The sequence below is a fragment of the Ochotona princeps genome, chromosome 9, assembly GCF_030435755.1.
Source record: "Ochotona princeps isolate mOchPri1 chromosome 9, mOchPri1.hap1, whole genome shotgun sequence".
Lineage (NCBI taxonomy): Eukaryota > Metazoa > Chordata > Mammalia > Lagomorpha > Ochotonidae > Ochotona > Ochotona princeps.
In genome coordinates this window covers 70,201,283-70,222,691 of record NC_080840.1, presented here as the reverse complement: position 1 = coordinate 70,222,691, position 21,409 = coordinate 70,201,283, and the positions used below count along the sequence as shown (strand labels likewise).

Below are 21,409 nucleotides of genomic sequence, written 5' to 3'. Positions count from 1 at the left end.
ATAATTTTAAGAATAAGGACAATTAGATCGATTAAATTGCTTTCTGCCAGCCCGTCCCTTGCATAGCCTCTTATAAGTCATGCTGCCTGGTGTGGTCCAGTGTGCTTAATAAAATTGTTTCAATGGACAAAAAAAATATGGCAATTGATCGTGAAAGACTATGGATTACTAACCAAGAATGATGTTGAGGATTGTATATATTCTCCCTTGTCTTTATATTGATCTTATAGCTCAGATTAAATAAATCTTCAAATAAATCATTGCTTCTCTATCCCAAGTGAATTCACATTTGAGAGCACTCAAAAAGGACTCAGGTACACTCTTGGGAAACATATTTAAAATTTCCAATCATTCAGAGTAGGCAGTATTTTAAAATATTGAAAACAAGGCCATATTTCAAGCAATAAACTATGAGAATGGATGCTTAGCATGCAGTGTGTGACAGAGGTATATAGACAAACATGCATGCAAAAACAGCGATGCACACACATATATATACTTCAAAACATATTTTAATTACTACAAGAAACAAAGACTACACATCTAATTATTAATTTTGATAGGTAATACGGCATATTTTTAAAATGTTTAAAGGATAAAATGAATCAAATATGTATTTTCTGAAAGATGCTTTTTCCCACAATTAGCTTAACAAATTTCTTTCAAATGTATAAACTTATATATAGATGATATACAAATATAAAAATAATCATCATAGTGATTTTAATTATTATTTTCTCTTGGTAGCAGATTATATGTACATGTCAAGGGAAGGTATACTAACTAATATCACCATTAATGATTTAATATTTTTCAGTGGAATGTGCTTGTAATTTAAAAGATTATTTCCTAACTGATAAATCATGGCATTGATTTGTAAACCTAGAAGCCACTTGGCCATCAAATGCTAGATTTCCCATTATTTAGCAATTAGAAAAGAATTACTGCCTTAGCAATCATTTGAAGTAATGGACTTTCAGGACACACAGCATGATGTAAAAGTGAATATGAAGAAAAGTCACATTTTAAAATGTTATTTGAAATTGTTTAAAACATTAAGGCATGTATTCTGGGACATGGTATTTTTTTCATCAGGTACTTAACACTTTTATGATTATATGGTCCCATTTGTGCATAAAGAACAGGATTTATTATTGCTAATAAATTCCTTTTTGCTGTCCTCATAAACATAATTGCTAGTATCTTTGTAACAATGCACCTAGCAGCAATTCAGCTAACAGATAAGAGATGAATGCAAGTGAGGTATTACGGAAACGTTCAGACTGAGCATGCTAGCATGTGTATATTTTTAAAAATCAAAATACAGTTTTCTAATTTTTGAGGAATTTAATGACAATGGGTATTGATTTCATATTAAATATTATGGTTTGTATCCTTCTTTATGAAAATAAATCTATGGAGAAATGCACAGTTATGAACTATGCTAAAGAATAGTTTTCACTGGCAGCCTGTTCGTCGCAGATCGGAAGGATGTTGTTGGCATGCTCTTGCTATATGTTATGTGAGGTTACAGGACTGGATCGCATCAATCCACCTTCCTGATAGTGATAGATTGCTCATGCCTTGAACAGTTTCTGAAGTTTGTTTCTATAGTACTGGACTTTGAAGGGGAGTGGGATGATGGCTGTCAATTCTTGGAAATAACCATGAAAGATTTTACTTCTTGGTTTCTCATTTCACTTCTTTGACATGTATTTATTAGCCATTTCTTTTGGTGAAAATCAACTTTTATTCGTGCTGTTAATGGGAAAGGATAGCTATCATCCAGTGAAGAGGTAGTTTCAAGCAAGACTGTTTATGTGATGAATAAACACAGGTGGGCAGGGAAACACACACCATGGTGGCGACTCCCCGCGGAATACATGACTTCTGTTTTACTAGCTGGGCAGTATCACCTGACCCTATCAATTGGACAGATCATTTAATGTGTTTCATGAAATCTTAGAGCCCTGGTAAAGGCAGAGGTAAAGGCCAGCAGGATATACTCTGAGTTGTCTATCACTTTCAACATCTAACTCTATTTAGAGTTTCAGTTATTGCTCTCATCATTTTGTGTTTGTTTTGTTTTTCCTGTATCCTCCCAAATACTTCTTCATCAAGAAAGGGGAAGAAGAAAACCATGAGAACCCTGAAGAGAAGGATGAACATGTTTTGTGTTTAAGTTTCTTCTTAATGTCACAAATTTGATTGCTAACGTGGTGAATGAAAGTGAATTATTTAATTGTGATGAAAGAAGATTCTTTACATGAAATTATTATCTGTCCTTGGAGATAGCATGATGAAATAATACCTTAGATACATGAAACTTTACATCCAAAATGTGTGACACAACAGCACGGTTTATCTGTAGAGGTGCTATTCATTGCGCCTATAGTCACAACTGTTTGGGAAAAATAGATTCTTACATGTGGCAGAAGCAGTTTTAACTTGTCCTTACCCCATTGATGTCTTGAGGGAATTCTACTGTTAAAAAAGTGTATGTTTTGGGAGATTTTCTGTGTCTCAAGGACAGGGATGAGTTTATTCAAGTTTTAGAATATAAATTTACATTAAAACATTTTAAACGTACATTAAAGTATGTTCTACTTCGGCTGTATGGTACTTTTTTCCCTACTTGCTATTGAATTTTATATTGTGTACTCTTACCAAGGAATTATTTTTTTAATTAGCATTTGTAGTTGTGTTACTAAGAGCCATAATGACCCTTCAAATTGTATCAAAAACAACCAAACCTACAGAATATGGCTGCAAAAAAAAGATCAAGGATGAGTGAATATTTGCCATTGTAAATGCAAAAAAAAAAAAAGTTTATAAATCGATTGTAGGTATAAAATAATTACCAGGAAAATTGTTGTTAAACTGCAAAGATGATCTGAAAGAGTCTGTACTTGTTATTGCAGGTTTGGTTACAGAAGTACGGCTACCTTCCACCGACTGACCCAAGAATGTCAGTACTGCGCTCTGCAGAGACCATGCAGTCGGCCCTAGCTGCCATGCAGCAGTTCTATGGCATTAACATGACAGGAAAAGTGGACAGAAACACCATCGAGTAAGTAATGACACCTGTGCTCCTTTCTTTTTTGTTCCTTGAGCCAAACTGAGAAGTCTGAAAATATCATATGAATTCTTCCAACCACAAGTGACATCGTTTGTATGCTAATCTTTTGTTTGGAATTCACTCATTTTCATTCCACTCCTCTGAAATGGTGTGAAATGATTAAAGCCAGAAGTCACATTTACTCACCTGATTTTAGGGACTTTTGTTTGTTCAAAATAGGAATGAAAACAGAGAAGAGGGAGAGTTGGTGTGTGGTGGTAGGTAGAAATGCAGTGAGTGATGGAACTGCTCCAAGACTGTGGTGTGCATACATCTCACATATGACAGGTCACATCAATCGCTTGGCATTGGCCCATAATGGAATTATGTACACCATATATTTTGGAAAATTTTGGGGTGGGAGGACTGGTATTGGTGAGCTGGTTGACAACAGTCTATCAATTCCCCACTGCTGAGGTATCTCTGAATAGCTTAAACCAAGAAAGAATTTTCACCCAGTCTTCCTTTTCAATTTCTTGTTTACAACAGGATTACTCTTACTTTTTAATAATATATAATGTATGAGTTGATTCATCCATCATTTATTTCTTTATTCAATAAGTAACTTCTTCCTGGATATCATGGCTCTGGTTGAAGCAGATACTTGCACAGATCTGAAGGCACCTCCTTTATTTGCATGACCTCATCTCTCTTGTGGGTACAAGGGTCCCATACTAACGTCATGAATTAGTTTTAGGGAAGCCCAGAGCAAATTCTTCAAAGTTAGTATATGGACTCCAAAACAGGAAATCATAAATACTTTCAGTGGAGGGAAATTGTTACTGTTCTTAAAATATCTGATACTCACATGATCAGTATATTGCCATTTTCTGTGTGTGTTCTGATTTTTTTTAGTTTGTTCATCATATAATAATCCTCTGCAACAGCAAGAAAAGAATGCATTTCTCTTTTTACGTATCAGAAAAAGGACCTGAATGTCAGGGCGAAGCAAGGTCCAGGACACAGTTCTCTGACATAGTCTGAGAATATTTCCTTCATTGCAACATAAGAAACACAAAATTCGCTCTTTATTTAATCCTTGAATGCTGACATAACTGTAATCAAATAGACTTAATTCTGACATATAAAAGTAATTTAATACATAATTTTGAAATTTTACTTTGCCTTCTATTGCTTATGAATCATATTTGTTTTGTCAAGACTAGAACATGTTGCAAAAGGAACTATAAAATGAAACTTCAAAGTAATTTTGAAAAGTAACATACATTAGCTCTCCTAGCACTTTTTAAAAATTTATATATTTTATATGCAAAGGCAGATATACAGAGTGGAGGAGAGACAAAGAGGAAGATCTTCCGTCTGATGATTCACTCCCCAAGTGGCTGTGATGGCCACAGCTGAGTCAATCTGAAGCAAGGTGCCAGGAACTCCTCCAGGTCTCACACGCAGGCTCAGGATCCCAAGGCTTTGGGAGTGCTCCTCTGCTTTCCCAGGCCACAAGCAGGGAGCTGGATGAGAAGTGAGGCTGCAGGATTAGAACAGGCGCCCATGTGGGAACCTGGCACGTTCAAGGTGAGGACTTTAGCTGCTAAGCTATCGCACCAGTCTCTTAACACTTTTAAAAGTTCTACAGCTATGAACTTTGCTTCACATTTTGGAAAATAAAATAAAAAATGTATGTAACATATTCTGTGCTAGTATTGTGGCATAGTGGAGAATATGTTGCCTTCAGCCCTTACATCCAAAATGTATGACTGCTTCAATCCCATTGGTTTCACTATTCATCTAAGTCTATGCTAACAACCTAGAAAAATCAGTGGAAGTTGGTCCAATGTAGGGGGTGCCCATGCCCATCGGGGAGATCTGGATGCAAGTCCTGGCTGCTGACTTTGTCCCAGTGTTCACCTTGGGGCCAACTAAGGAATGAATCAGTTATTGCAAGATCTCTCACTGTCTCTACCTCTCTCCATAACTTTGACTCTCTCTCTCTCTCTCTCTCTCTCTCTCTCTCTCTATATATATATATATATATATATATATAGTTTTTCATTTAGAAATTCACTAACAATATTGAAAATACGATTTTGCCATTTTAGACCTAAGCAATTGTAATTATCTCTTACTAGCACATCAAATTTTCATTTTAAGTAATAATATACCACTTATCACAAATACATGCAATTTTAGATTAAAAAGAAACACCTCCAGCAAGCTCTGTATTCCTCTGGGTGTAGTGAAGAGTTCTATTTAAACTGACTTCTTCATCTAGCATTTTCTATGGTGATGTAGAGTTTCCTTGTTCCCTATTTGAGAATTGCCAGTACCTAATTCACATTCTTAAAAATTATGGCATATATTGCCAAGTAAAAATAGAGGACTTGGAAGCAAATTCCTTTAAATTATCTGAATTATCATCAGTTCAGAAATGGACAAGTTCTTTTTTTTAGTATATATTTTTATTATATTATTTATGTATCTGAGGTGAAGGGGGATATTGAGGGAGAATCCCCACCCAGTCTCCCACCCACCCAAGGTCCCAGATGTGGGGCATGATGAGATACTTGCTCAAGTGGTCTTAATAGTCTTCCAGTTATAGATCGCTGCCAGTCACATCCCTCCCAGCTCGATTAGGTCATTGAAGAAGCCACTGATTGTCACAGTCCATCATGGAGTCTTCGTTTGACCAGTATTTCGCTGTCCAACGTTTAGCTGAGGTGGTTGATTGACCTGTTCCGTCCTCCGTCCTCTCTTAGCCAGGGCTCTGAGTCCAGCAGCAAGTTCTTGATTCTTACTGGCTACATTTTACAATTTATTTTAACAAATAGAGGCCACCAAAGATAGTTTATGCATCTCCTCTCCCCAGTTTTTTGAGCGCTCCTATATCTTGTTGAAAATATTTGGGACTCACAGGTTTCATTTTTTAAAGCAGTTGGGAAAAGATCTTTTTGGAGACAGTGAAAGCAGAAGGCATGTGGGTTTTACTTAGGCCTTTCATGAGCAAAAGGTTTTGAAGAGTTTGTTATCGTCTGGAAGGAAGAGCTGAACCATGTGCAGATACAGAGACAGACCTGAATGTGTTCGCACATTGACTGGCTCAGATTCCAGACTTGGAAAGATTTAGGTATGTGTAAGTGCAGACAAGTTAAGTAGCATTTCTGTGACATAGCATTAATAGAAAAAAGGTTGACTGTTTACATAGGCAACACTAAATGTAAAAGCAAAGCAATTTGGTTGCTTATTTTTGCTTTTGTTTCAGTATCTGTGTGTTGTGTGTGTGTGTACACTTTAACAAAACCTTGTCCTAATTCATGTTTTTCATTGGGGGATGGAGGTTGGTTTGTTGATTTTTGAATTTATAATACATCTTTTCCTTTAAGCAATGTTATGCTCAGCACCTATGTTTAAGGGAAAGGCCAAAAGTCTTTTTAAATGCTGGTCGTTTTCCTTTTCTAATCTGTCATGTGTCCTCTAGTTTCCATATTTGTTTGGAGAATTCACCCTCACTGTCACTCACAAAGAAACTCCATGGCTTCCTTTGTCCCCCACCTGTTTTTTTCCACCACTGATGTATCTGCACAATGAGTGTTCTTGCTTGAGTTAGATCAAATCACTGACTATTTGGGGAATTATAATCCTGATACTACTCTGATAGAACAGTATGCTTTTGTGATCTGAAAGAAATATGTGGAAACAACTCAGGCTGAAATTGCCTTCTGTTACTTTGCTTGATCAAATTATAAGGTATTAATTTTAGGTGACTATTACTACATAAAAATGGATGCTAGTTAAACATCTAAATTTATTCCTTGATATTAAAATATTGATTTATCCATTTTCAGATGCTATGAACTGCTACCTAATTTAAGTTATGTTTAAGTTAGTTATATCCTCCTTTGAAAAAGACATGTGGCATATTTATTTTACAATTCTTGAGTAATGAAAAATAATGATCTTAATTATAGTAAACCTCATATTATGTTGAAACAGTTAGTTGTTTTCCAGCAACAAATTTAGGTAGGCCTGAAAACGGCATGTTATATTGCTTTTAGGTTAATTAGCAATGATAAAAAGGGAGTAATAAATACTTATTTCCCAACAAGTTCATTATTTTATGTTGTAAGGGTTCTCCTAATTTTTGAATTAGTTACCTAATTTCGTAAGCAAGTTCACTTAAACTCCTTAATGAGTGAAAAAATCTGCATTATGCGTACAGAATGTATTCATCAAGGAGAACAAAAAAGAGAACAGTAACTGTTAGCTTGATGTACTTTCATAATGTTAATACTACAATTTGCATTTTTGTTTGTTCTACATGTACACAGCGGTAAGCACTCTAGCCTACTGGATGAAATGTTACTGCTTTTTCAAAAAAAAATTTGTAATGAAGATTTATTTATTTGAAAGAGACATGGAAAAGGAAGGAGAAAAAGTGAGAAGCAGAAAGAAAGAGAGCTATGACTCCCCAAATGGCTTCAGGGTTGATGCGGAAGACAAGCAGGAACAAGGCAGTTTATGGAGATCTCCAGCGTGGATTTAGGAACTCAGACACATGAACCATCTTCTGCTGCCTTCCCAGGCAAATGAGCAAGCAACTTGACAGAAGCAGAGTAACCAAGAAATGAACCAGTTTCCTTAAGGGACACTATTGTCACAGCAGTGGCTTTACTCTGTGCTATAATGCTGGACCATTAAATTATTTTAAGGAAGACAGACATCTCCCATCAGCTATTGACTTCCCATAAGCTCCCATCAGCTGGTTCAGGTTACAATAATTGGGGCGGAAGCCAAGAGCAGAAAACCCAATACAGGGTACCATAGGGATGACAGGTAACCAAATACCTGAGGCACCTTCTGCCTCCCTGGAGAATGTACTTTGCAGGAAGGGAATCAGAACTTGAGCTGGACTCCAACACAGGTACTTCAATACTGATTGGGTGGCATCCTAAGCCTTAAGTACTGTTTTAATCATCCACCCTGAGATATTATTTTAAAATAAATTTGGAGCCAGTGTGATAGCTCAGTGGCTAAATCCTCACCTTGTATGTGTCAGGATCCCATGGGCACCAGGTCACGTTTCAGCTACTCCACTTTCCATCCAGCTCCTTGCTTGTGACCTGGGAAACCAACAGAGGACGGCCCAAAGCCTTGGGGCCCTGTGGCTGTATCAGAGACCCTTAAGAAGCTCCTGGCTCCTGGATTCACAATGACTCAGTCCCAGCCACTGCAGCCACGCGGGTGGTGAACCAGTAGAATGAAGAGTTTTCTCTCCGTCTTTCCTTCTCTTCGTTAATCTGATCTGCTTTCCCAATTAGGAATAAATAAATAAATCTTTTTAAAAAGTAGTAAATATTTAACTTAAAACTCCATAATATTACTTTAATATTACTTTTACTAATATGAAATATATAATAATGTAAAATATGTTATAAAATATTGACTGTATAGGATATTTTGAGTAATTCTGCCTATTTTTTTTCAGATCACGCCAGAAACTTAACTTACTAAAATAAAATGAATATCTTTTTTTACAGAATGGTTACAAACTGGTGATTTATGAACTCCTAATTTATGATAGAAGTATTTATGTAGTTATATTAAGAACTGCACCATTTCTGGCTCATCAAGATGTTTCATGGTTTTAATCTTTTTTATATAGATTGTTGAGTTTCTGATACTTCAGCTTCTTTTTCAAATTGTGTATAAAAGATATACCTTCAGTCATTAAAGGTATTTTGCTTAACTTCTGAATATACTGGTACCATCCATATACACACAGGTAGATTGATCTTCGTTTGATAGCTACAGAGTGATAATTAATACCTAAAACATCAGGGACCTTAGATTCCCATTTAAAAAATGTGAACGATGAAAGTATTCATTAAAAACTGACACTAAATCCACTGCCATTTCAGTCTTGTGAAAAACGCGCATGTCCAGGCAGGCAGTTAATGAGTTGACAGAAACAAAAACTATGAAACAATATAAGCTGTCAGCTATCAGCACATTGAGCTCTAAGAAAAGTTACTACTAACGATTTCCTCACTAACCACTTTACTTGATTTTTTGAAATCAAAGATAATGATACACACCCGAATTTCTAAAATGACAATAAATACATAAAACATTTCTAGAAGGATCTTTTGGAGTAAGTCAAAAGCAAATACTAAATATTATTCTTATCTTTAATGAAATCTTAGAAAGATCTTGAAGATGGAAACCTATCTAATATAGCGTGGTAATGAGTAGTGTTTTAAGAAAATGAAAGAGATCAACTGCATTTTGACCACCAGCCATTTTTGTTGGTTCTTGACAAAGGTAGGTATATATACACGTTACCTTTTTGTGGTCTCATTCCCTGTAATTAATTCTTGTAATCTGACATTCCGCTGCATTCCTGTGTACTACTGCCATCTTGCAGCATCATTGTATGAGCACAAGATCCAAGAACCTCACCCTGAAGGCCCTTCCTGGAGTCCTACATTGCATGACCCTATGTGTTTGGTATTAATGCCTTTCTCATTTAACAGAGAAATGTTTAACTAAAGTTAATGGACACTCATTTGTATGTGTAAACATGCTTATATTGTAAATGCGCTTAGACATTTCAAACTACTTTACTTCCATAAAACAGAAGACAGCAAAATTAGTGATGTGTTGATTAGCCAGTCACCAATAAAATATCTCTTTTGAATAAAAAAATTATGTGAGTTATCAAACTGGTTACTCAGAGTTGAAATAAGTCATCTGTTACTAACACTATGCTACGTAACTATAAAACTTTAACTATAAAATAATAATTATTATCAATTAGCCATAATGGAAGTTATAGTATGCATACTTGTAAGCTCTTCATGTGAGTTAACTAACTTTATATGAATTAGCTAAATTCTCTTCACAGTAAGTCAACAAGGGAGATACCATCATCTCCATCTCATTCATAGAAGGACGAGTATGCTTAATTGCTTCATAGAGCTAAAGAATTGATACAGCTGGGTTGGGAATACTGAAGTCTGAAGCTAGAATCTCTGCTCACAGGTTTCACTGTGTGTGTGTGTGTGTGTGTGTGTTTAGTCTTGATTTTATATATTTTTGTTTTAAGGTGAATTTATTTAAAATAAAACATCAATGATATGCCTGCTACTTTGAAATTCTGTGGATCTGAATTAAGCATTTGACCTTAGGGTTATGATGTCCACATGCCACATTGAAACACCTCAATTCTTTCCCTCGCTCCATCTTCTGATTCAAGATCCCCACAAGTACAGATTCCAGGGTCAAATTAAAAGCTGAGATCCTTATTGAGTCCAAATACTATCAGTCAAGTTTATAGTGCATTTCAATTATATATTTTGCATCTTGAATTTTTGATAATACCAGTTAATGTGTCTTTGCCAGAATATTTCATACAATTGTTAGCAAAATTAACATAGAATGTTCTTTACTTGGCTGAGTTTCATTAGGAATTCTTCACTTAAACAATTAGTTAATATTATATGTTGCCTGGACTTATTATTTCCTACTCTTAAATTGCCTGCATCACATCTAATGTTATATGTCATGATCACACAGTATCCATGAGTTAAGAACACAGAGCTGGACTTTGAATATTGCAGGAAACTTTTTGAATGGTGAGGGAGATCAATTTATGTAAGGATAGGTAGACTTAATTCATTTCATTCCCGCTCCTTGCTGGAAACTGCACTGTGTGCAAACCTTCTCATCCTGGACTCTCACAGGTCAGAGACAGACACACACACATATCAGAATATCCAGTGTACCTGTGTGACTTGAATACTAAAGTATAAATAAGATTCTCAGGATGAACATAGAGGAAAGGACCTTCCAAACAGAGGTCACCATATACACGGGTGGGATATCGTTTAGTTCTGTATAATTCTGAGCACATATTGGGAAATAGTGAAACAGAACATGCCACTGTTAGTAGCCAGAATAAGACTTCTTTCTATAAGCATTTCTCATTCCAAGCATGGTGAAGTTATGTATTTGCTTTTGGAAGATTTTTCTAAAGACAATGATGAGAATGAGAAACATGATGGATATTTTAAGTGGATGTGACAAGGGATTCATGATTATGATAGTTGGGTTTCTGATGTAAACCTTGGAAACTGTTAAGACTTTCAGTTTTCATAAGGCATCAAATCAGCTTGTGTAAGTTTGGGTAGGACAATCATGTTTTGCTTGTTTCTTTGTTTTTGTGCTTTGTTTATTTTGTAGAGGTGATAACAAGGCATATAGGTGAAGGTGTGAAAGAACTTCTCCCAGTTTCCTCCTGTATCCTCAGGAATGTGTGTGTTCTGAGACCTGTGGATGCCAAAATCCACAGAGGTACAAATCCTTTAGGTTAAAAAGAGAGAGAGAGAGAGAGAGAGAGAGGGAGAGAAGGGGAAGAAAAGACAGGGAATGTGTATGTTTAGCATATACACTTCCTTTTGTATAACATCAATCATTTCTGGATTACTTATAATTCATAATAAAATATAAATGCTATGCCCAGCTCCGGTGTTTGTATTTGTTTGGGGAGTGAATCATTGGACAGAACATCTCTTTCTCTATCCTTCTTTCTCTGTATCTCTGCCTTTCAATAGTAACTAACTAACTTGCTAAATAAATAAATAGACCTTTAAAGCACTTCATTTTCCAATTATAAGGAAAAATAAATTGAAGGCAATCTATTTTCAAATACAAATGTTAATCTCTATTGATACAGTGCTATTCTACATACTCAAAAATAGTGTTTCAGAAGAATTTGATTTAAAGATCCAAAACAAATAGCTGCTACTTTGAAAGTAAAATAATACTGCCAAGTAAAGTAAAAACTAGAAGAAAGCAAATGTTTTACCAAGGAACGATTCGTTACTATGTATGCTAGAGGTTATTGGCGAAGTTTTGTGGGTTCTTCCCTTAGCTTAGTATAGAAATAAAAAGCTGGGAATCGGTGGCAGACAAAAGTTTTATTTCTGAAGTGAGCATGTCAACAGGAAACAAAGAAAGGGGAAGATGCTTCTTGGGAAAGATCTGGGAGTTGGAGTGGTTCCTGCAAGAAGACAGGCAGGAACACCCAGTTTTGAAAGGAAGTGTCCTGGGCTTTTAAGGGTTCTATGATTCCTCTTCAGCTGGAAACCTGTGGGGGAGACAGTTCCCATGGTGGTCACTCAACAATTAGGAAGTGGCTGGGCAATTCCTGTGCTGCCCACTTAACAGTGTCATCTCCTGGCCATCTGGTAAGGGACAAATGATAAGTTTCCCTTCTCCAATTGTTTTGTTTGTTTTGTTTTGTTTTCTCTGTTTGCTACTAGTGGCCCAGGTAGAGTGACTTCACGAAGTTTGCTGCTGGACCCAACACATGATGTTAGCAGAGTTGGATAACCTCACTAAAGAAGAATATTATAAAAGAAATTTGCTGCTGAATTTAAAGTAATGCACCTAATTATAATAATCTTTAAATGTCAAAAGTAGAGCACATCTTGAGAAAGAAATTGAAAATTAATGACTTGCCAGAGGTTTCATATCTCGTTCACAGCAAATTCTAGTTAGAAGCATGAGACTACCTTAATGTTCAGTTAGTTCACATGGATTAAAGAGACAATAGTTACTTATCAGATATCTAACTAGTAAGGCAGTGATTCTTAGTCATTCAAAAAATAGTCTGTGTACTTATATTCAAATTGCAAGAAACCTGACAACCTCCCCATTTATAAGATTTGTTGTTTTCATCATTACTGTCTCAGGTTAATCCTTGAGTTGATTTCCTTCTAGATAAATGTTTAAAGCTATTGTAAATAATTGGAACATATTGCTTTTTGCAGCTGGATGAAGAGGCCTCGCTGTGGTGTACCTGACCAGACGAGAGGTAGCTCCAAGTTTAATATTCGCCGGAAGCGATATGCATTAACAGGACAGAAGTGGCAGCACAAACACATCACCTACAGGTATGAGACCCACAATGAACTACTGATGTTTTGGCATTTCAGTTGCCATATTCTATTTGTTGATAGGTGCTCACATATTAGGGTTTAAGTTAATAAAAAGGATGTGAAGTTGTAATTGAAAAGGAAGTAAATTATCTTCTGGGGGACATTTTAGACATCCTTTGAAGCTCTTGGTCATTTTTATGACTTCTTCCGGCTTGTTGGATGAATGCCAATATTTCTTCAGTTCTGAGATACGCATTCTAAAACAATGAGATTTTAATAAATATCCATAATCTTAACATAATAAGATAGTGAAACATAAAAATGACTGCCATGCAAACAAACATCCGTAAGTCTATTAACTTTTAGCATCAGTCCAACTAGTTTAAATTTCTTGCAGTTATTCAAGTGGATCATCCATTCTTGTGTTGTCTTCCGTGATGCACAGTGTCTTCTGTTCTGAAGTGACAATTGCTGTTAACGTAGTCTTCTTATTTATTCACTGAGCAAGTGTTAATTGAATCTCGGCATGAACAAAGAACAGTGTAGGCCCTGAGGATATAGCATCTGAAACCAAACCAAACCAAACAAAACCTGGGGACCCAGTTTGTCTTCATGGAATTTTCAGTCATGTGGAAAAATTAACAATCATACAAATGTGGTGCGTGCTATGAAAAGGAAGAAATGGGATACAAAAGAAATAGAAACGAGGGTCGGCCAGTCCATTCTGGAAAACCAGCAAAGGCCTCCTAAATGAAATGACTTTTTAGCAAATACCTGTAAGAATAGAGAGAGGTTGCCAACACAATAAACAGAGAAAGGGGTACTCTGAACAGAGCTGGGTGTCAGGAATCGTTTTTTCAATTACTTTCATGAATCTCATAGATGCAATTCCAATAATCTTTATCACATTTTGTAAGAAGGGAATTTTATCAATCTTATTAATTGTGAAAATAACAATTCCTGCTTAAGATTAAAAATTGTAAAAGCCTTTTGTTTTGTCTCTATGTGTGTCTTTTTAAAATATATCTTTATTTGGAATTTTGAATTTTAAATTATGTGGTGCAATTTTGTATAGGCTGGAATTCCCCCTACCCCCAAACTCCCACCCTCTACATATGTCTTAATGTGATGTTTGCACTTTGCTAGTTTTTGAAACAATCTTAAGTATAGTTTTATACCTTAAGCTATTGTCCCAGCTGCTAAGATAACATGCATCGGAATTATTCCCTCGGTCAACTTATTTTCCTCTACTTTTGAGAAAAATCAAAGAAAGAAGATTTAGACCACGCCCATGAAATTGATATTCAATAATTAGTATTTTTGGTTCATAAATTTTTTTCTATTATATCTGCAATCTACATTTGCAAAAATAATTTTAAAACATTACAGTGGAGGCTGATGTTGTGGCAAACTGAGTAAAAACTTCCACTTGTGACATTGGCACCCCCATGTCCTGGTTCCTCTACTTCCCATCCAACTCTCTAGTCATGACTCATAAAAAGCAACAGAAAATGGTTCGAGTACTTGGATCTGTGCCAACTACATTAAGACCTGAATGAAGCTCCTGGCCCAGGCAACACCATTGTGACTATCTGAGAAGTAAAACAGAGGATAGAACATCTCCCTTTCTTGATCTTTTTTTTCTTGTCCTCTTCTTTCTTCTTTTCTCCTCTCTCTCTCTATCTGTGCTCGATCCAGTCCCTTCCCCTCTCCTGCTCTCCTGTTCTCCCATTTGTTCTCCCTATCCCTGTAACTCTGGCTTTCAAACAAAATCCATCTTTGTTAAAAAAAAAAAAAAAACTAATAAGACTGTGGTCTGGCGCAATGACTCAGTTGGGTAATCCTCTCCTTGCAAGTACTGGGGTCCTGTATGAATATTGATTTATGTCCCAGCTGCTCCACTTTCCACTCAACTCCCTACTTGTTCCCTGGGAAAATGGTAGAGGATGGCCCATAGCCTTGGGACCCTGCATGCATGTTGGAAACTTGGAAGAAGCTGCTGGCTTCTGGAGTCAGATCAGCTCAGCTCTGGCCATTGCAGCCTTTGGGGAGTGTACCAGCAGTTGAAAGATTTTTCTCTTGTCTCTCCTTTCTGTAAACCTGCCTTTTCAATATAAATAAGTAAATCTTTTAAAAATTACAAGATTGATACCTCTTGGATTACATTTTGCTTCTAACCAGCTTTCTTTAGGCTAAAATATTCAACTTGTGGTACTTAATAAGAGGAAAAAGGCTTGGAAGGATAATTCTTCTCCAGTCAGATGTTACAATGTAAAGTGAGAATTCAAAGGCTGAATTGTACTGAAGGACATATAGTAAAATAAAGAAATTTAAATTTAAATAACTACATTTTAGAACCAAAGGGAAGAATGCAAAAGCTGAGAGAATACAGAAACAACAGAAAACCTAGGAGTTACTTAGCATGCAGGTCAAGTATAGAGAATTTAAATTTATATCTTAACAATACTAATGGAGTATTGCAGACGAAATCCCATATGACCACCTTAATAAATATCAAAACAATTGCCAAGAAAAATTGCCATTCATTGATGACAGCTAGAAAAAAAGTACCTTAGTTAACAATGACATACAGAAAGATAATAATCACAACTTTAGTACGTACTTTAGGTATCTATTTAATTTGAAATTGAGGGAAGAGGTCCTTGAGGAATAACATCAACAAAAATATCTACTATCTCTACTTTTGGTCAACAACATTGCACACCTGCTTATAAAGATCAGAAAACAAAGAGCACCTATAATGGTTGGAAAAAAAAAACTAAAGAAAAGAACTAAACTAAACTAAAGTAAGGCTGGAGAAAGCTCTTTTTTTTTTAAGAAATGAAAAGGCCACATTAAACTTAGAAATAGTAGGTTTTATAATCAGAGCAATTTTAGTTTTGGGGGAAAATGGAGTATACAGTACAGGGTTCAGTGTGCTGTCTTCCTATTCTCCCTTGCTCCCCTCCTGGGCACATAGTTTCTCCTAGTATTAAATTCTTGCTTTAGTGTGATACCAGTATCAATTCTTTCTTTTTCTTTTTCTTAATTTTTAATATTGCTTACTTAAGAAGAATACATGCCCATGTGGACCTCTGGTTAGGGTGGGGAGGGTTAGGTATCCAGGAAGATGGGTAGGACATATGTTCTAACCTTTTGGGGTTTTTGTTTGTTTGTTTGTTTGTTTTGTTTTGTTTTTCTCCTGTGTCTGCAGGGGTCGCTCCTTATTGGCAAACCATATTAGCACCCGGGGATGGGGGACGATCCTTTGATAACCCTTTGGAGACCAGGATGTAGGAAGTGTTCTGATGGTTTTGTTACTTCAATGATTTTGATAGTTCTGACACGTTGTTGTCTTCTTTGCACCAGGGTCGAGAAAATCTTTCCAGGGCCTACTGGCTGATCAAGTCAGTTTTAGTGCATCCACACACCTGCGGCTAGCTTGGCAGCAGGATTGTTCACCCGGTTGTGTTTTCTATTCTCTAATGAGGCAGTTGATATCCAGTGCTGGCCTGGATGAGGAAGCTGTCATGTGCCCTGAGTGCATCTGGGCATTCTCTACATTGCATGGGCATCAGAAACTGAAGAAGCCCAATCCTAAAATATGCGCTCTAAGGACAGACTACACATCCTGTGATTTTACCTGTGGCCTGGGTCTGACTCAAGCATAGACAGGAAACCTCAGCTGAGGTTACCTCAATCTTGACACGTATCCTGTCACATGCAGAGACTAACACAAACTATTGGATGCAGCTGCCTGGTTAATTCCACCCCTGCCCTAAATCTACTGTGAACAAATGGGTGCTGCAGCCCAGCCCAGCCCAGCAAGCCTCACACATAACAGCTGGGGGTGCCTAGTCGGGGTGACCCCCAGTAACTCCTACCAGACCACCTCAGCCATGGTTTTTGTTGTTGTTGTTGTTGTTTGTTTTTGACATTTATTTGTTTATTGGGCGAGGATAGCCTAGCAGCTGAAGTCCTCACCTTGTATGCACCAGGATCCCATATGGGTGCCAGTTCTATTCCCGACAGCCCTGCTTCCCATCAAGTTCACTGCTTGTGGCCTGGTAAAGCAATGGAGGATGGCCCAAAAGCCTTGGGACTCTGCACCCATGTGGGATATCTGGAAAAGGCTCCAGGCTCCTGCCTTTGGATTGATTCAGCCTCCAGCTGTTGCGGTCACTTGGGGAGTGGATCATCAGATGGAAGATCTTTCTCTCTGTCTTTCCTCCTCTCTGTATATCTGACTTCCCAATAAAAATAAAATAAATCTTTAAAAAAAAAGATCTACTTATTTATTACTTGGAAAGTCAGATATACAGAGAGGAAAAGAAACAGAGAGGAAGATCTTCCATCCACCGCTCCACTCCCCAAATGGCAACAACAGCTGGAGATGAGCCAATCGAAGCCAGGATCCAGGAGTTTCTTGCAAGTCTCCCATGCGGGTGCAGGATCCCAAGGCCTTGTGCTATTGTCAACTGCCTTCCCAGGCCACAAGTAGGGAGCAGAATGGGTAGCAGGGCCACCAGGACATGAACCAGGACCCATAAGGGATCCTGGCGCATGCAAAGGCAGGGATTTTAGCCACTAGGATACCGTGCTGAGCCCTCAGACATGGTTTTTGTGCACATGCTTGCCTCTTCTTTGGCCTATTCTAACTCAAGCCATATCTCATCTGGCTGTAATGCACACTTGGGTGTGCTACAGCTTAGGACAGCCTAACCTTCCCTAGACCGAGCCCTTGCATATGCTGACAGACATTGCTGCATTATACAGCTTGGCCTGTCCTCAGCCCTAGCTCTGTGCTCGCTGGCTATAGGTGAAGCCTAGCAGGGGAGTGGCCATAGTTTTTGTGCCAGGCATGTTCCCATCCTCAGATCATGTGCCTGCCAGGGGTTGACCTGACATATCTCAAACCCAGTCCCAGCATTAGCTGGTTCTGTGGCCTCGCCCAGCTGGCCCGTACCCAATCTGGCTCTCAAGCTTGCCAGCTGGTACAGCAGCCTAGCCCATCATGGCCTGCACCCAGTTCCAGCTCTCACACTCAGCAATGAAAACAGCAGCCCAGCAAGGGAATCCCTGATGTTCTCCTACCAAGCCCTCTCCCAGTGCCAGATCTTGGGTGTGTCAGCTGGTTTTGTGGCCTAGTCTGAGATGACCCAGCCTCAGTTTCAGCATTCACCAACAGATACTAAAGCCTGGCTCAGCTTGGCATGCCCCTAATTCTGCCTTTCTCCAGTGGGTGCAACAGCCTGGGCCAGCCTAGCACATCCCCAGAACTAATGCTCATATGAATTGATGGGCGTTGTTGTCCAACAGGCCTGGGTTACATCCTGTCCTTAGCTATCAGTCACACCAGTGTGTGCTGTGTACTGTTCTTGCCCAGCCTGCTCCCCCAGCCCGAGTGCTTACACCAGTGTGAGCCACAGCTTAGTAGGGCAGTTCCCCAAATCCCCATACCAGACTGGCCCCAAGAACAGTTCTTGCATGTATATAATGGGTGCGGCTACTCAGATTGACATGGCTGGCCCCCAGTACTGATACTCACTGGTAGACACTACATCCAAGACTGACTGGTCCACAACCATTTCAACTCTCATCAGTGGGTGCCACAGCCTAGCCCAGCTGGACGTGCTCCCAGACCCAGCTCTCAAATAACCCAAAGGGTGCTGCAACCTTGTCCAGTCTGCCCCACACTCATTCTGGCTTCCATGATTGCCAATGTATGCTGGAGCTTAGTCCAGCATGGCCCACCCCAGGCCCAGTCCACACAAATACTGATGGGTGCTATAGCCTTGCTCAACCTGATTCATCCACAGTCCCAGCTCTTGCATTCACCAGTGGGAGCTACAGCCCACTAGGGAAGTCCCAAGAATTACCCTAACAGGCCTGTTTCCAGACCTGAGTCTGTGTTGACAGGTGCTTTGACCCAATCTTGCCTAGTCCAGATGCAGTCTCAGCTTTCACTTGTTGGTATTACAGCCTAGCCTATCCAAACATGTCTCACACCCTTTCCTGGTTCTTCGTGTGCCAGAGAGTGCTGAGGTCCGGCCCCGCCTAACCTGTCCCCAGACCTGGCCCTTACAAACACTGAGATATGCTGCAGAATTGCCTGTCCTGGCCTGTACCAAACTCCAACTGTTAATGCTTCCCAGTGGGGGCTGTGACTTAGTAAAGAAATAACCCAAGTCTTCCTACTAGGCTTGCTAAAAGCATCACATATCATGTTTGTCAGAAGGGACAGCAGCCCTGCTTGGCATTTTCTGCCCTCAGTGCTGACTTTTGCATGTGCTGGAATGTGCTTCAACCTGGCCCTGCCCAAACTTCTCCAGGCTTCTATCAGGTGGGATCCTATCAGGTGTGTTTTGTTGTCTAGCCTGATTCAACCCACCTTTGCCCCCATCTCACTGCATAAACTATTGGGTACTGAAGTCCCATAGAGGGGAGTCCACAAGTCTCCTACAGAAGTTGCCCCTAGATCTGTTTCACTCATATTGTGGTGGGTGCTGCAGTCCAGTCTGATGTGACCCACCCCCTGCTCCAATACTAATGGGTGAGCACTGCCCCCACCTCAGCTTTTGCAATCACCAGAAGATGGCAGGCAATGCTATTTAGTTGAGCCCAAGTCTCCCATGTGGTCAGGTGCCTTGGCCTGAACCAGACATGCCCTCCAATTTCCTCTCTCTAAACTGTACCTACTCCTCTCCCTCACCTATCTGCAAGTACAGTCTTCTAGCCCATGGAGACCCTAGGAGTCATCTCTGCCCCGTCAGATGAGCCCTCAGTCACTCCTGCTTGAACATGTCCCTAGATACTCTTCTCTGGGCAATCTGCAGCCTCCAACATGGGGACTGCAGTGACATCTCCCAGCCTAGAGTTCTCTACCTTCCCCACTTAGCTTTAAAAAAAAAAAAAAAAAAAAAGAATAAGCAATTATACAGCATTCTGGTATAGTTAATAAAAATTTGACATTTACGAGGCTTAGAATACCTACCAGCTACCAGCTGTTTTTCTCCCAGAACTGTAACACATACCTAGGTACAAGGCAACAGACAGTTGCGGACAGCTGGGGAATTGATTCATTGTTACTAACTGCTATCTAGTGTGTCCACTGGATATACCAGGTGTTACAAAGTTTTACAAGTTTTGACAAAAATATATATATATATTTGTAATATATAAATATATATTATATATATTATATATCTATATTGCTCCTAATATATATTATATATAGTATATATTTACATATACGAGTTGTTTTACTGCCCTAAAAATCTCTTGTTTTGTCTTCTGTCCTTCTCTCAGAAACTCTGATTTTTATTAATAGCTTTATAGCTGTACCTTTTCAGGAATAAAAGATACTTGAAAGCTTTCAAACTGGCTTCTTTCCAGTCAAATTTATGACCTAATGCCTAGGCACCCTGCACCCATGTCGGAGATCCTGAAGATACCTGTGACCCCCAGATTCAAACCTGCTAAGCACAGGCCATTTTGGCCACCTGGGGAGTGTATTAGAAAATGAAAAATATTTTGCCCTCTCTCTCTCTCTTAGTGACTCTGACTTTCCAATAAAATAATAAATCTTAAAAAAGTTATGGAAACTGGCTTGTTTCATTTAGCAAATTCCATTTGTTTTCTCAGTAGACATAACTTTTGTGCAGTTAAAAATTTCAACTGATTTGGATAAACTACAAGCATTATCATCACTAGTCATTTCTAAGACTACTATTGTTTCCTCACGAAACATCTTCTACAGTTACTGCTCTAAATTTATTACCATCAGTAAACATTCTTGTTCTGCAAATTCATCAGCATTTGGTGTTGTCAGTGCTTTGCATTAAAACAATTGTTAGGAATTTTATTGGCTTATTGAGGTTACACTATTGAGATAATATTATTATAAAACAATTATGCCCTTTGAGATAAATCTATTTTATTGACTTGATTTCCAATTTCTTAGTGACATAGGATGGTAAACGTATTTTCGTTTTCTTAGTTACCATTAAGATATCTTCATTAGTGAAAAACGTGTTCAGATATTTTGGGCTAATTGCTCTCTTTGTTTTACAGCTTTGAGAGTACTTTTTGCATTTCATGTAAATGTTTCCACCAGTAATTTTGTCAGATATCTTTTCCTTTCCTGTGCCTGTACTTTATTCTCTGTACCGTGTATTCCCAGTGGCAGTAGTTAATTTTAATAGAACCCACAGATGTTTTCTTTCTATATTTTGTTTTTGCTGTTGTGTCTGAACAAAAGCATCATACCCAGGGTCATGTACATAATCCTGTATACTACTTTCTAGAAGTTTAAACTTATATTTTACATTTAGATTTGTGCGTCTATATTTTACATGTAGATCTATTATTCATAGGTAAGTTTTGAACACAATGG

General features: G+C 38.2%; 1 protein-coding gene across 1 annotated transcript in view; it reads left to right on the top strand.

Annotated features, from left to right (window-relative positions):
• The window catches only part of MMP16 (matrix metallopeptidase 16), a 274,840-nt gene that overhangs the window by 132,290 nt on the left and 121,141 nt on the right, over window positions 1-21,409 (top strand). The window contains exons 2-3 of the mRNA XM_004598102.2: window positions 2,922-3,070; window positions 12,907-13,029. Coding sequence (XP_004598159.1) covers window positions 2,922-3,070; window positions 12,907-13,029 — 272 coding nt within the window. The remainder of the gene's footprint in view (window positions 1-2,921; window positions 3,071-12,906; window positions 13,030-21,409) is intronic.